This window comes from Aphelocoma coerulescens (assembly GCF_041296385.1).
Source record: "Aphelocoma coerulescens isolate FSJ_1873_10779 chromosome W unlocalized genomic scaffold, UR_Acoe_1.0 ChrW_unloc_scaf_1, whole genome shotgun sequence".
NCBI lineage: Eukaryota > Metazoa > Chordata > Aves > Passeriformes > Corvidae > Aphelocoma > Aphelocoma coerulescens.
In genome coordinates this window covers 17,859,035-17,871,310 of record NW_027184080.1, presented here as the reverse complement: position 1 = coordinate 17,871,310, position 12,276 = coordinate 17,859,035, and the positions used below count along the sequence as shown (strand labels likewise).

General features: G+C 41.2%; 1 protein-coding gene across 1 annotated transcript in view; it reads left to right on the top strand.

Annotated features, from left to right (window-relative positions):
• LOC138102765 (F-BAR domain only protein 2-like) overlaps positions 1-12,276 on the top strand; it is a 257,438-nt gene that overhangs the window by 18,126 nt on the left and 227,036 nt on the right. The window contains exon 2 of the mRNA XM_069000522.1: positions 2,663-2,754. Within this exon, the coding sequence (XP_068856623.1) occupies positions 2,663-2,754 (92 nt within the window). The remainder of the gene's footprint in view (positions 1-2,662; positions 2,755-12,276) is intronic.

The window sequence follows — 12,276 nt, the reverse complement described above, 5'->3', positions numbered from 1 at the left end:
GGTGAAGAGAACTTTTGTTTCTGAACGGCTCAACCTTAAAATTGTACCCCAAAAACCTTCAAGAGTTGACCCTCGAAAGCAGTTGTGGGAAAAGCTGCAAGTTGGGGGAAGGGACTCACATGTGAGCAGAGAGACTCCTCTTCCTAAATGGACTGAACAAAGTTTTTTGGAAGTGGGTGGCTGTCTTGTTGTGATAATGTTTTCATGGCACGAGCAAGAAGAGACTTCTCTTTCTAAATGGACTGAACAAGGTTATTATGGAAGTGGTAAACAGACTGAACATCTCAAGGGTTGTCTTTTTACATTGTCAGTGGGAGAAGGGAGGAAGGGGGGGGGAGGAGAAGAGTTCTGAAGGTGTGGTATAATTTTTTTTTCCTTCTTCTTTTAGGTCTGTTAATAAACTTCTTCATATTCTTTCAAGTTTGGTGCCTGCTTTGCATTTCTCCTAATCTGTTAGAAGCTTAACAAGACGAGAAGCCTGGGCCCCCGGCGGGGGGAGAGAGCAGTCCAACCATTATGATTGATAAGAGCAAACTCCATTTATTAGCAGTCCAAAGGCACTTATATAGTATACCAGCTTGTTAACTCCTAAGTGGCTTAAAGCTTATCAAAACGCATTTCTACTTTTACATAATTGGACTTACATTGGCAAGCTTCCATAGTCTTGTTATGATTAAAAGAATTCAGTGTCCATCTCCCTCGTTCACTCCCGGATAGTACAGCTGCACCGTTTCAAAACTCCCTCTTTGTTCCCAGCCCTGCTTGTTATTTTTCACACAGGGACTTTCCCATGGAGGGTAGCTTCTCACACACAGGCCTCTGCTTGCAGGCTCTTGCTACAGTTCTTTTATTGATCCCAATAATTCTATTTCCCAACACTAATCCTTATCTCACAGAAGATAAACAGTAATGAGTATTTTGGGCCAAACCACTACAAAAAGCAAGTCCTTTGGAGGCATGGTACCCCTGAGAGAATTGAGTCTGACAATGGGACTCATTTCAAGAACAGCCTTATCAACACCTGGGCTAGAGAACATGGCATTGAATGGGTGTACCATATCCTTTGACCATGCACCAGCAGCTGGGATGGTTGAGCAGTGTAATGGATTGCTTAAAACCACCTTGAAGGCACTGGGTGGGGGGACTTTCAAAAACTGGGAGGTGCATTTAGCAAGAGCCACCTAGTTAGTTAACACCCGAGGCTCAACCAGCCGAACAGGCCCTGCCCAATCTGAACCCCTACAAACAACAGACAGGGATAAGGTTCCAGTGGTGCACTAGAGGTATGCTTGGAAAATCTGTTTGGGTTAATTCAGCCTCGAACAAAGACAAACCCATCCGTGGGGATGTCTTCGCTCAGGGACCAGGTTGCACCTGGTGGGTGATGCAAAGGCATGGAGAGACCTGATGCATACCTCAAGAGGACCTTGTTTTAGGGTGAACAACCCATGGCTCTGTACTTGTATCAGTATCTGCATGTATATATGTATATAATTCGGGTGATGCATGTATGTATATGGTTAAAAGGGTTAAATTTCATGTAACGTGTTAGTATGGGAAAAATTTGGGGTGGATAATGTTGGGGTTTGAGGAGTTCTCCTCCTGTTTTCTTTTCTTCTTAAAGAATTTTCCCCATACGTGTTGCCAGGGGGACAAATTACTGGGTGCTTGAGAAAAACAAAAGACTTGGCCACAAGGGAAGGGGTCCATCTGGCTACTCTCACCTGGGCTTGTGGGCTTTTAGTTCCTGGCGTTTTGATGGAGAGAGAGGCTGGAAGGAATTCGTCAGCACGGCAGGCTTCTGCTTTTTTCAGCTGCCTTCTTTCTACCAGAGAAACCCTGGGATTCCTAAGCCCACCTTTCCCTGCCCTGCTGGGAGCTGGGCTGCAGCCACCCTGTCCCTGCTATTGTTTCGAGCCTTGGCTACTCTGTAGCCCCACACGTCCTGCCTACTGAGACCTCCAGGGGGTCCCACCGCAGCTCTGGAGTTCGATCCATCTTGTCTGTCACCTGGGATTTGTGCTTGTCCCTGCTGTTCCAGCCTGCTGTTCCCGAGGGTCCAGCCAGACACCGGGATCGGCTGCCCTGGGGGTTTGTGAAGCCTTTGTTCCATCTCTTCCCGGGATCCCAAGCTGCCATTGCTGCGTACTCCCTGAGCTTGCTCCGGAGCACCCCCTGCAGCCGCGGGGGAACCATCGCACCTGCCCTGCTCACCAGGAGCCGCCAGTGCCCCTGCCGGCTGCAGCCGTCACTGCACCAAAGGGGAAAGGGCCTGACAGCCGAGAAGGCTGGCACTGGGTTTGTGGTTCTGTTTGCTGTTACTGCCATAGTTATTGTTGTTTGTTTGACTTGTCATACACATATATATATGTAATAGTAAAGAACTGTTATTCCTATTCCTCATATCTTTGCCTGAAAGCCCCTTAATTTCAAAATTATGTTAATTCGGAGGGAAGGGGGTTGCATTTTTTTTTTCATTTCAAGGGAGGTTCCTGCCTTCCTTGGCAGACACCTGTCCTACAAACCAAAACACTGAAGCGTTAGAAATAATTTATTTTATGAAGCTTGATCATTTATTCAAATGCATATTTATATACCTTATGTAAGTGTTTTAGCTTGTTGTGTTTCATAGTTCTGCTTTCTTTTTGTTATTAACCTTTAGGGGGAAAGGAACAGTGGCTTTGATGTCCTCTATCACAACATGAAACATGGACATTTGTCAACAAAAGACTTGGCAGACTTCATAAGAGAAAGGTAAGTATTCATCCTTGCTAATCCTGGCTCTTTAATATACAGTTTGTGGTTTTTATTTAAGTTTATCATTATGTATTACAGTAACACACAAAACATAAAAATCTCTCATATCCTACAAGAACATTTTGGTTTATTGCATTTGCTTTGAACTGAATATTGATTTCTAAGTCAGTGAATAGTAACTTCTAATAACAAGCTTCTAATTTTTCTGTTTGAATTAAAAGATGAATAAAAAGCAAGAAATGTCACAGTAGGTGTCCATTAGTTTATTTAAATTAATCACGATTTTTCATCATGTTTGGAAGAAAAGCAATAATTTAAGTAGAAAAAAAATGACTATATATGTAGAATTAGGGTATTAGCAAGTTCTAGTATGATCTTAAAAAGTTATACTTTTTGATTAAGGTGTTGAGAAACTAAGTTGGTTAAAGAAAAGGGAGTGTTATCTATGGACAAGAAAATAATTTGCAGAAAATAATCTAGGTTGTTCTTTATGGGATGAAAAGGACAGAACTGAAATCTGAAAATGTGACAGCTTTCTAAACAGATCTTCTTTATAGAAGATGACTGCTGCTGCTACTTTGAACATAAGAATGTCTGTTCTGGATGAAATTAATGATATGTCTGCTTCAGAATTCTGTCTTACTCAGTTACCAATACCAGATAATACATGGAAAAAACTTGCAAGAGGCTAATTGAGGACCTGTTTCAGTGAAGGTTTCTTGCAGTAAAAGCCATCAAAATAACCAGCCTTTGTTTTCTGAAAATTTTCATCAAAACTTTAGTTTTATCCCAAAATAGACCTCAATGAAGAATTTATTTTAAAATTTCCACAAAATGTAACCATCATGGATCTGGCAGGTACTCAGTGACACTGACATTTGTGTGGTTTCTAAGTGAGTTGAAATGGAGACAATGACAAAAATCTTTTCACTAAGTGAAACAGGTGAATTCTAGAGTCCATATGTGATGGGCAGTGTCCTGTTGGAAGGACTGCACAAACCAAGGAATGTTGTTTCAAGAATCCCTGATTCCAGAGAACACATTATGAAGCCAGACAGGTATCTGGATTTAGTGGATTCTGGATTTAGTGGAGGGATATCATGCTGTTGATGCTTAGTATGCTTCATAAGCTGCGAAAAATGGTATATTTTTTTCTAAACTGCTTTTAATATTGACTGGTAAAAAGTTTGCCTTGCGTTATCTTTGCGTATGCCTGGATCTTTCCTTTGAAACCTGCTTTAATTCTTGGAATCAGTCTTTTTTTTATATATAGTAATAAGTCATAGACCTAAGCTGTACATCACCTGGACACATATAATTTTATTAGTTTTATATCTGTTGCGTTTTGATTCATCTCCACATTTAGATCAGAAGTTTGCTTGCTCACTCTTCTTATCTCCATTAAGTTGTATTCTTTGGGCATGCTTCATTTTATTCATACTGATCCTAAGGTTAAAGATCTTATGTAAATGGGTAAAAATAACTTGATGCTATGTCTGTCTTGGATTCTTTATTATGGTGGCATAAATAAAACTTGGCAGTTCATTCTACACAAAATTACCAGTAAAAAGAATATGGCATTCTAGTTTATTTTTCATTCTATCTGTTTCTTCAAATGCAATTTTAAATGAGATGTGCCTTTACAATCAATAAATATTTGGACCTTTCGCCACATATTAAAAATGTTTTGGCTGAAGTTTCTGAGATGTCAAGAAATGTAGTTTCTCTTGTGAATAGATCAGGACATGCTAGAGATGTGCAACCATCTACAGCATTTTTGGTAAAATTTATGGAAAATTTTAGTTCTAATTAATACAGTGAGATTCACTAGAATCTTAGCACTAAATTTTAACTTATTTGACAGGGCTTCAGTATACTTCCTTAAGAACAACTTGCCCTGGAATTAGAAAATACCTTTGATGCAGACCCGCAGCAATAGGTTCAGACCTTTCCAGTGATCCTCTCCATTGTGTCTTATTCAGCTGTGCTTTATTGATCCATTAGGTATGCCAGGCTGCCATTAAAAAAATTTAAAAATTTGAATGCCAAATAGATGCTTCTTTTCAAGTTAAGGGTGTATTGCTGATCAATCTCAGTCTAAGCTAGTGGCACCTTGTGGCATGTAGTTTGGCGTTTCAAAGAAATAGATGGATTTTAAATATTTGGTGTCCTTGCTTTAGTAAAAATGTTTGAGTGTTCATATCTAGGCAGTGGCATCCTTCCACTTACCACTGTAAGGTTATTGCAGTATGTCAGTCTTATTTCTCAGGAAATAAATATGGTGCAGTAGCACACATTTATTCATGTGGGTCAAATTCTTGATCTCAGAGTTTGTATTGGGCAGTACTTCAACAGTTTTGCAACAGTCTGATTGTCTCGACTGTATTGTTTTGCATCTTTGTTTATTGCAAAGAAATTATGTTGCTCACAATTATCTGTTCCTCTCCTATAATCTGAATATTATTGTGCAGTACTCTTTTCTGCTAGAAATGTGTAAGTAGATGAGCAAGATACATTAGGAACCTCCTAGATCTAGTGTTTTTATGCACTACTTAAACCTCATTTTCTGAACTGTTCCCTATTATGTTGGTTTTGTATGGCCTGGTTTTTGGTAGTGGGGGACCACAGAGGTGGCTTCTGTGAGAAGCTGGTAGACACTTCCACCATGTCTGGCAGAGCCAATGGCTCTGAAGATGGGCATGCCACTGGCCAAGCCTAGGCCAATTAGAGATGTTGATAACGCCTCTGTGATAACATATTTAAGAAGAAAATCAAAACAAAGAGGGGCACTGTTAATTCCAGCTAGAGAAGAGGAGGAGGTGAGAACATGTGAGGGAAACAACATGGAGACACCAAGGTCAGTGGAGAAGGAGGGGGAGGAGGTGCTCCAGGCACCAGAGCCAAGATTCCTCTGCAGGCTGTGGTGATGACCATGGTGAAGCAGGTTCTCCCCCTGCAGCCCATGGGGATCCACAGGAGATGCAGTGATCCGCTCCCAGCCTGTGGGGGAGGTGCCCACGCCAGAGCAGGTGGATGCCTGGAGGAGGCTGTGATCCAGTGGGAGACCTGGTGGAGAGAAGGTGATGCCTTTTCCTGGTCTTAAAATCAAGTCATACACAGTTATAAAGGGAAAAGGGATTTTACCTTGGTATTTATTTTAAGGATCCTTAGGTGCACACATCCAGGTCATATGCATTGAGATGCACCCTGCCGAGCAGATCCCAAAAGATCGGGTATAACATTATAGGTTTTACTAATTAGCATATCTATCAAAGATTCCCCAATGAGAGGCTTAAGTGAGCCCCCCTCCCCAAGGAACCTTCCCCTGGATGGTTCTATCTTAGTTTACAGAATGTGTTCTGGAGAGGACCTTGGGGTCTGGCACACACTGATCCCTAGCTACGAAGCTTCTAAAATGTTTAGTCTCTTAGCTTAACAAACAAGTCCAAGAATGTAGGCAAAAAGCACTAGGAATACAGAAGTTGTAAAAAGGTATAACAGGGGTATAAAAGAAAAGGCAAAAAATCCTCATGGCATCAAAGGGGCCCCTGCTTCCAAGCTGGACCAGCCTGTCCTTGGAGGACTGCACCCCATGGAAGAGTGACCCACGCCGCAGCAGTTTTGGGAGAACTGTTGCCTGTGGGAGGGACTCATGTTGCAGCAGTTTTGGGAGGACTGCTGCTCGTGACAGTGGACCCATGCTGGAGAAGTTCACGGAGAACTATCTCCCGTGGGAAGGGACCCCATGGCATAGCAGGGGAAGGACTTCTCTCCCTGAGCAGCGGAAAAAAACCTCGGGTGACGAACTGACCAAAACCCCCACGCCCTGTCTCCTGCACTGTCGATGGGAAGGAGGGAGGGGTTGGGGGAAGAAAAGGTATTTTTAAGGGCTTATTTTACTTCTTATTATCCTCCTCTGATTCTGTTAGCAATAAATTCACTTTGTACGTCTAAGCTGAGCCTGTTTTGCCCTTGGAGTGTTTTTTCCTGGTCCTTATCTCAACTCATGAACCCTTCGTTAATTTTTTCTCTCCTTTGCCCAGCTATGACAGGGGAGGGTGAGTGAGTGACTTACATGGGCGCCTGGCATTTGGCCCGCATCAAACCACGACACCTATGAAAACTAAACTTGAACATATTTTTAATTTCCTCATGTTGGCCCTTCCATTCCTTCTGAACATATTGGCCAGTTTTATTCAGATATGGAGATATAGGAGAGTGAAAACTGAAAATTTCTGGCTAGGTAAAGGAGAGACATCTGAGTTGGTGATGATAATTACAAAAAGTTGGAGTACTGTAAAACATTATATACAGTTGTCAGCTGGTTAGTCAGCATTGCTAGAGTCTCCAGAAGAATAACCAAAATATTTGCTTTATTTTAAGGGAGTGGCATAAAAGAGAGAGAGGAAAGATAGTTGAGTATATTTGGATGTACAGACTGCTTAGGGCACAAAGGACATGTGGATGAACTCTGAAAAAAAAACCCTGGATATCCCTAGAAGGAGCGGAAGATTTCCCCTTTGGCTGTGTTCAGTTAATCAATACCTGACACTTTATTGTGCCATAAATTGAGTCTCTCCTGATGGGAGAGAATTTGCTGAAAATCCTTGCAAGGAGTTTAAAAGATAAAACGAGGCATCTTCTGTAGTTTCAATGCTTCTAGATAGTTGTTTATTAAGTCTTATCAGAGGAACTGAGCCACTAGTGTGACCCAGGTACAGCATGGAAGGAGGAAAAGTAGGAGTGAGAGCGAGAGAGAGCTATTATCAAGATTTACACAGCCTTTTAAAGACATTTTAACCAATAGTTACTAAAAACGTACATTATTTTTACTTTCTTACCAATTATTCAGTAACACGACTAGGAACTGCGGAATTTTCTATACAATCATTCCAAACTACTTTTACTGCAAAATATGGAGTGGTAGAAGAAGGAGAAGAAGGTTTAGAGAACAACAACAACCCTCCATTTTGATATTTTTTACTCATCTATATACTATAAAGAGAAGCCTAAAACCTCTAAATTTTTCACCCTGTGACAATCTTACATAGTAGTCTATAACCTAATTCACACCACTGTATTTTCTAGTTCTTGTCTGACTGTTGGTAATTTTTTCCAAGGTTTAAAGCTATACCAGTGTTGTCCAGGGGGGTAAAAACCCTTAAAAACAGGCAGAGAAATATTCTCGGCACTCTGGGTTCCTACAAATACCAATTCAGTTTTTAACTGTTATGTTTCACTTTTTTCATTTTTGAGTGATTGTTAAAGGTTTAGTAATAAAAGAAATGAGGGACAATTGGATCTATGGTTCTTTAGTGCCTTTTGTCCAGCTATTCTGCTATTGTAAATGGGAAAGACTTCCTCAGTCAGTAGTATATTGCTTTCTAGGAGGTTCAGATACATCTCCTGAATGAGCAGACTGTCTGTCACAAAATTCACTCTATGTTGACAAATCTTGAGGGGGGCAGAATATCTGTCTGCTGAAATGTAGGTATCTTTGTTCTATTCTTGATAAAATATGTAGAAATTATTTCTTTAAAGAAGTTAACATATAAGAAGATTGGGATTCCCCTGCAGTGGTTTTTTTTTTGGTGTTTTTTTTTTTTGTTTGTTTGTTGTTGTGGGGTTTTCTTTCTTTAAATACTGGTGAGATTTTGTAGGTGAATTTTTGTGTATTTAACACCTTAAATGTTTATGTGTAAGAAACCACTGTGCTCAACTAGGAGCTGAATAAGGATTGTTGGCTTTTCTGCAGAAGTCTTTCAAACATTTTTTTGCACCAGTTGTCTGTAAGTGTCATAAAAAAGCAACTTTTTCATCAGAACAATCGGGCAATGCACATATTCATTTCACTTTAAATGTTTAACAAATTCCAAAGACAGATTTTCAAATCAGTGAAACTTAATTTACTCAGATGTTCATAGTGTGTTACCAGTACATCAGAATGCTCTGGGAAGTCAACTGATAAAACAAATGTACATATACATGCTACACTGGTTAGCAACAGTGCATTTTGCTTGTTAGTATTTGTAATCATTGTATGTGGATAATATGTAGTAAGTTAGGGAACTCCAGTTTTGTGGAGATTGCTGCAAAGAAAGGTGTGGATTTTGGTCAGAAATCTTGTGTTTAAAAAAAAAAAAGCATTGAGTTCTCAAATCTATAAAACTTTGATAGAAACTACTGATACTTAAGCAAAATATATTGTTCATCATGGCAATTATAAAAAAGTGTCTCTTCTTGGTTGTGGTTTAACCCCAGCTGGCAACTAAGCACCATGCAGCCACTTGCTCAACTCCCTCTGCCCCCCCCCCCGTGGAATGGGAGCAGAAGCAAAAGTAAAAAAAAGTAAAATAGAATAATAATAGTAGTAAATTATAATAAATAATAGTAAAATTTAATTATAATAAAAGGGAAAGGAAAACAAGTAATGCACAATACAATTGCTCACTACCCACTAATGGATGCCAGACCCTGTTCCCAAACTCGGATCAGTTCCCATTCTGGGTAACTCCCCCAGTTTATATACTGGACATGATGTTCTATGGTGTGGAGTGTACCTTTGGCCAGTTTGGATTACCTGTCCTGGCTATGCTCCCTCACAGTTTTTCTTTTGTGCACCTCTGCATTGGCAGAGCATGAGACATGAAAAAAAAAAAAAAATCCTTGACTTAGGATAAACAGGACTTAGCAACACCCAAACTACCAGTGTGTAATCAACATTATTCTCATTCTGAATCCAAAACACAGCACTGTAGCAGCTACTGAGAAGAAATTAACTCTATTACAGCTGAAACTAGGACAATATCCACCCCTTTTTCCATGCCTTTTACATCATGCCAAGTCTCATACTTCCCAATGCCCCATTACCTCCCCTATGTATCTATTGGGATAGATATACATACAGACATCCCTTAGTCTATGAAACACCTCTGTCAAATGTCCATAAAATGTCCACAAAAATGTCTCTTGAATTCATTTAGTCCATGACTTTGACCTCCATCCTTGGTAACAGTCTTTCAAGCAGGAAAGATGGTGTGAGGTGTTGGATTGTTGCATATTACACATTTGTGTCAGTTCTGATTTCAGCACTGCTGCGCTTGTTCAGTTTTATCAAAGTTCTTTCTTGATTGGTGTGATGATCAGAGGGAAGTCAGGTTCATATCTGCAGAAGGCTTGTGATTAAGATCAATGCCGTGAGGTGCTCAGGAAGGTGATGTGCACACAGATGCCGTAGAAGTGATAATACACAGTGTTAGGTAGTTATTAACATCATACAGTTTAATTCATTGGCTATTCTCACCCCAAATCAAATCCCCTTGAGGCACACACCAGACTTCCCCATGTCTTAGGTTACAATGTAAGATGCAACCAAAAGTATGTATTTTGTTACCATATTCACAAGCTGTTAAAACAGATAGGGCAGTGTTCTTTATCTCCTCCATGACTCATCCCTGATAACTCCCTCTGGGGGCTATCTCTGCTAATGGGCCATCAAGGTCTCACTGCATGACTCATAAAATTACATCATCCCATTGTGAGATGCTTCGCCCAGGGGGAGGAACCAAGCATTCCTACCTGCATATAATCTGAGGTTTGGAACACCAGAGCATTTACCACTGGATTCCCAGAGGATGAGAGCTTGACAACCAGCACTGGAGAAGGACCAGACTTTACTACAGGATCACCACTTCAACAGAACCACATCCACCATTTAGTCGGATTGCTACCATCACCCTGACCAACAGGGTGTCAGGTTGTATTCTGTCAGTTTAAGCCAGTGTTTTCTGCCTTTATCTTAATTTTCCTATTAAATCGTAGTTCTGACTTAGAATCTCTCACTGGTTTGCTTTCAAACTAGTACCCCCCATCCTCCTGAATTACCCACCAAGTACACCTGGGTCCTTGAGCAAAAGTAGTCCCACATATGGGTTTGCCTTTGCCTGAGGCAGGAATAACCCAGACTGTTTTCCCCAGCATGTTTTTAATGTGCGCTACAGGAACTTTATCCCCCTCTACAGTATATAAAAGTTTTGATTGGGCAGGGCCAGCCCGATTGGCAGATCCTCTGGTGTTGACTAATCAGGTGGCCTTTGCCAAATGGGTATCCCAATGTTTGAGGGTCCCACCACTCATTGATATAAGTGTGCTCTTTAACAATCCATTACATTGTTCAATTTTTCTATAGGCTGGTGCATGATAGCGAATGTGATACAACCACTCAATTCCATGTTTATTGGCCCAAGTGTCTATGAGGTTGTTTCAGAAATGAGTTCCATTGTCTGATTCAATGCTTTCTGGAGTACTATGTCACCATAAGGCTTGCTTTTAAAGGCCCATAATAATGTTCTGGGTGGTGCCATGAGGCACAGGGTATCCTGTGGTGGCTTCCACTGGCATAAGCACATAGCGCTTGCCGTACAGGTTTGGGGGAGTGTGATAGAATCAATCTGCCAGGCCTCCCCATTTTCATATTCCAGCCTCCACACCAGAGAGGCTTGACCTCCTTAATTGCAATTAAGTCATGGATACTCTGTGCAATAGTGTCCATGGTTAAGTCCACCCCTTGATCACAAGCCCAGCTATATGTTGCATCTCTTCCTTGATGTCCCAAGGTGTCATGGGCCCACCAAGCCAGAAATAATTCACCCTTATGTTGCCAATCCAAATCCACCTGAGCCACTTCAATCCTTGCAGTCTGATCCACCTGCTGGTTGTTCCAATGTTCTTCAGTGGCTGGACTCTTGGGCACATGAGTATCTATGTGATAAACCTTCACAACCAGGTTCTGTACCTGAGCAGCAATATCTTGCCATGTAACGGCAGCCTAGATGGGTGCCGGGGTCTCTTCCCCCAGCCATGTAGCCCTGAGGGGAGGCACGGGGTTTCCCTGCCCCTGGTCAGCCTCATTCCCCATTGGTTGGTTTGTGTTTCCTGGGCGGGGAAGGACCCTCGGGTCCGGTGACTGTAGCAGTTCCTCGGTAGAGCCCGGCCATGCAGCTGGAGAAATAAACATCTCTGAAACATCTATCAAGAATCCGTCCATATATATTTCTTTTCCAGGGGAATCCTGGTTTGATATAGGCATGTTACAGTATCCCCACTGTAACAAAATGGTGGAGAATTGTGAGCAGAACGATCCCCGATCCCTAAGCGACTGATTTGTGTGAGTAAACCCTGGAAACTTTGGATGTCTCTTCTTGGTTTTGTTTTGCTATTCCATATCTAAACTATGGAGGAACCATGGGAAGACTCTTGGCTTTCAGAGCCGCATATGGACATTTATCTTAAACTTAAAATGATTCTTGAACAACAATTTGTAAATTTTAGCTTGATTCAAGCTCAGAAAGAACTGAAACACTTCCTGTCATGGTTGTTTAAGAATTTTTTCAATGTTTCTTGGGATTTAATTCTTACCAAGGGCTTTTGGAAGACCGTTTGGGCCCAGTTAATTTTTGAGTCAAAATATATGCCGATGGAAGAATATTTTCGCGAATATTATTTAATTACCGAGACTGT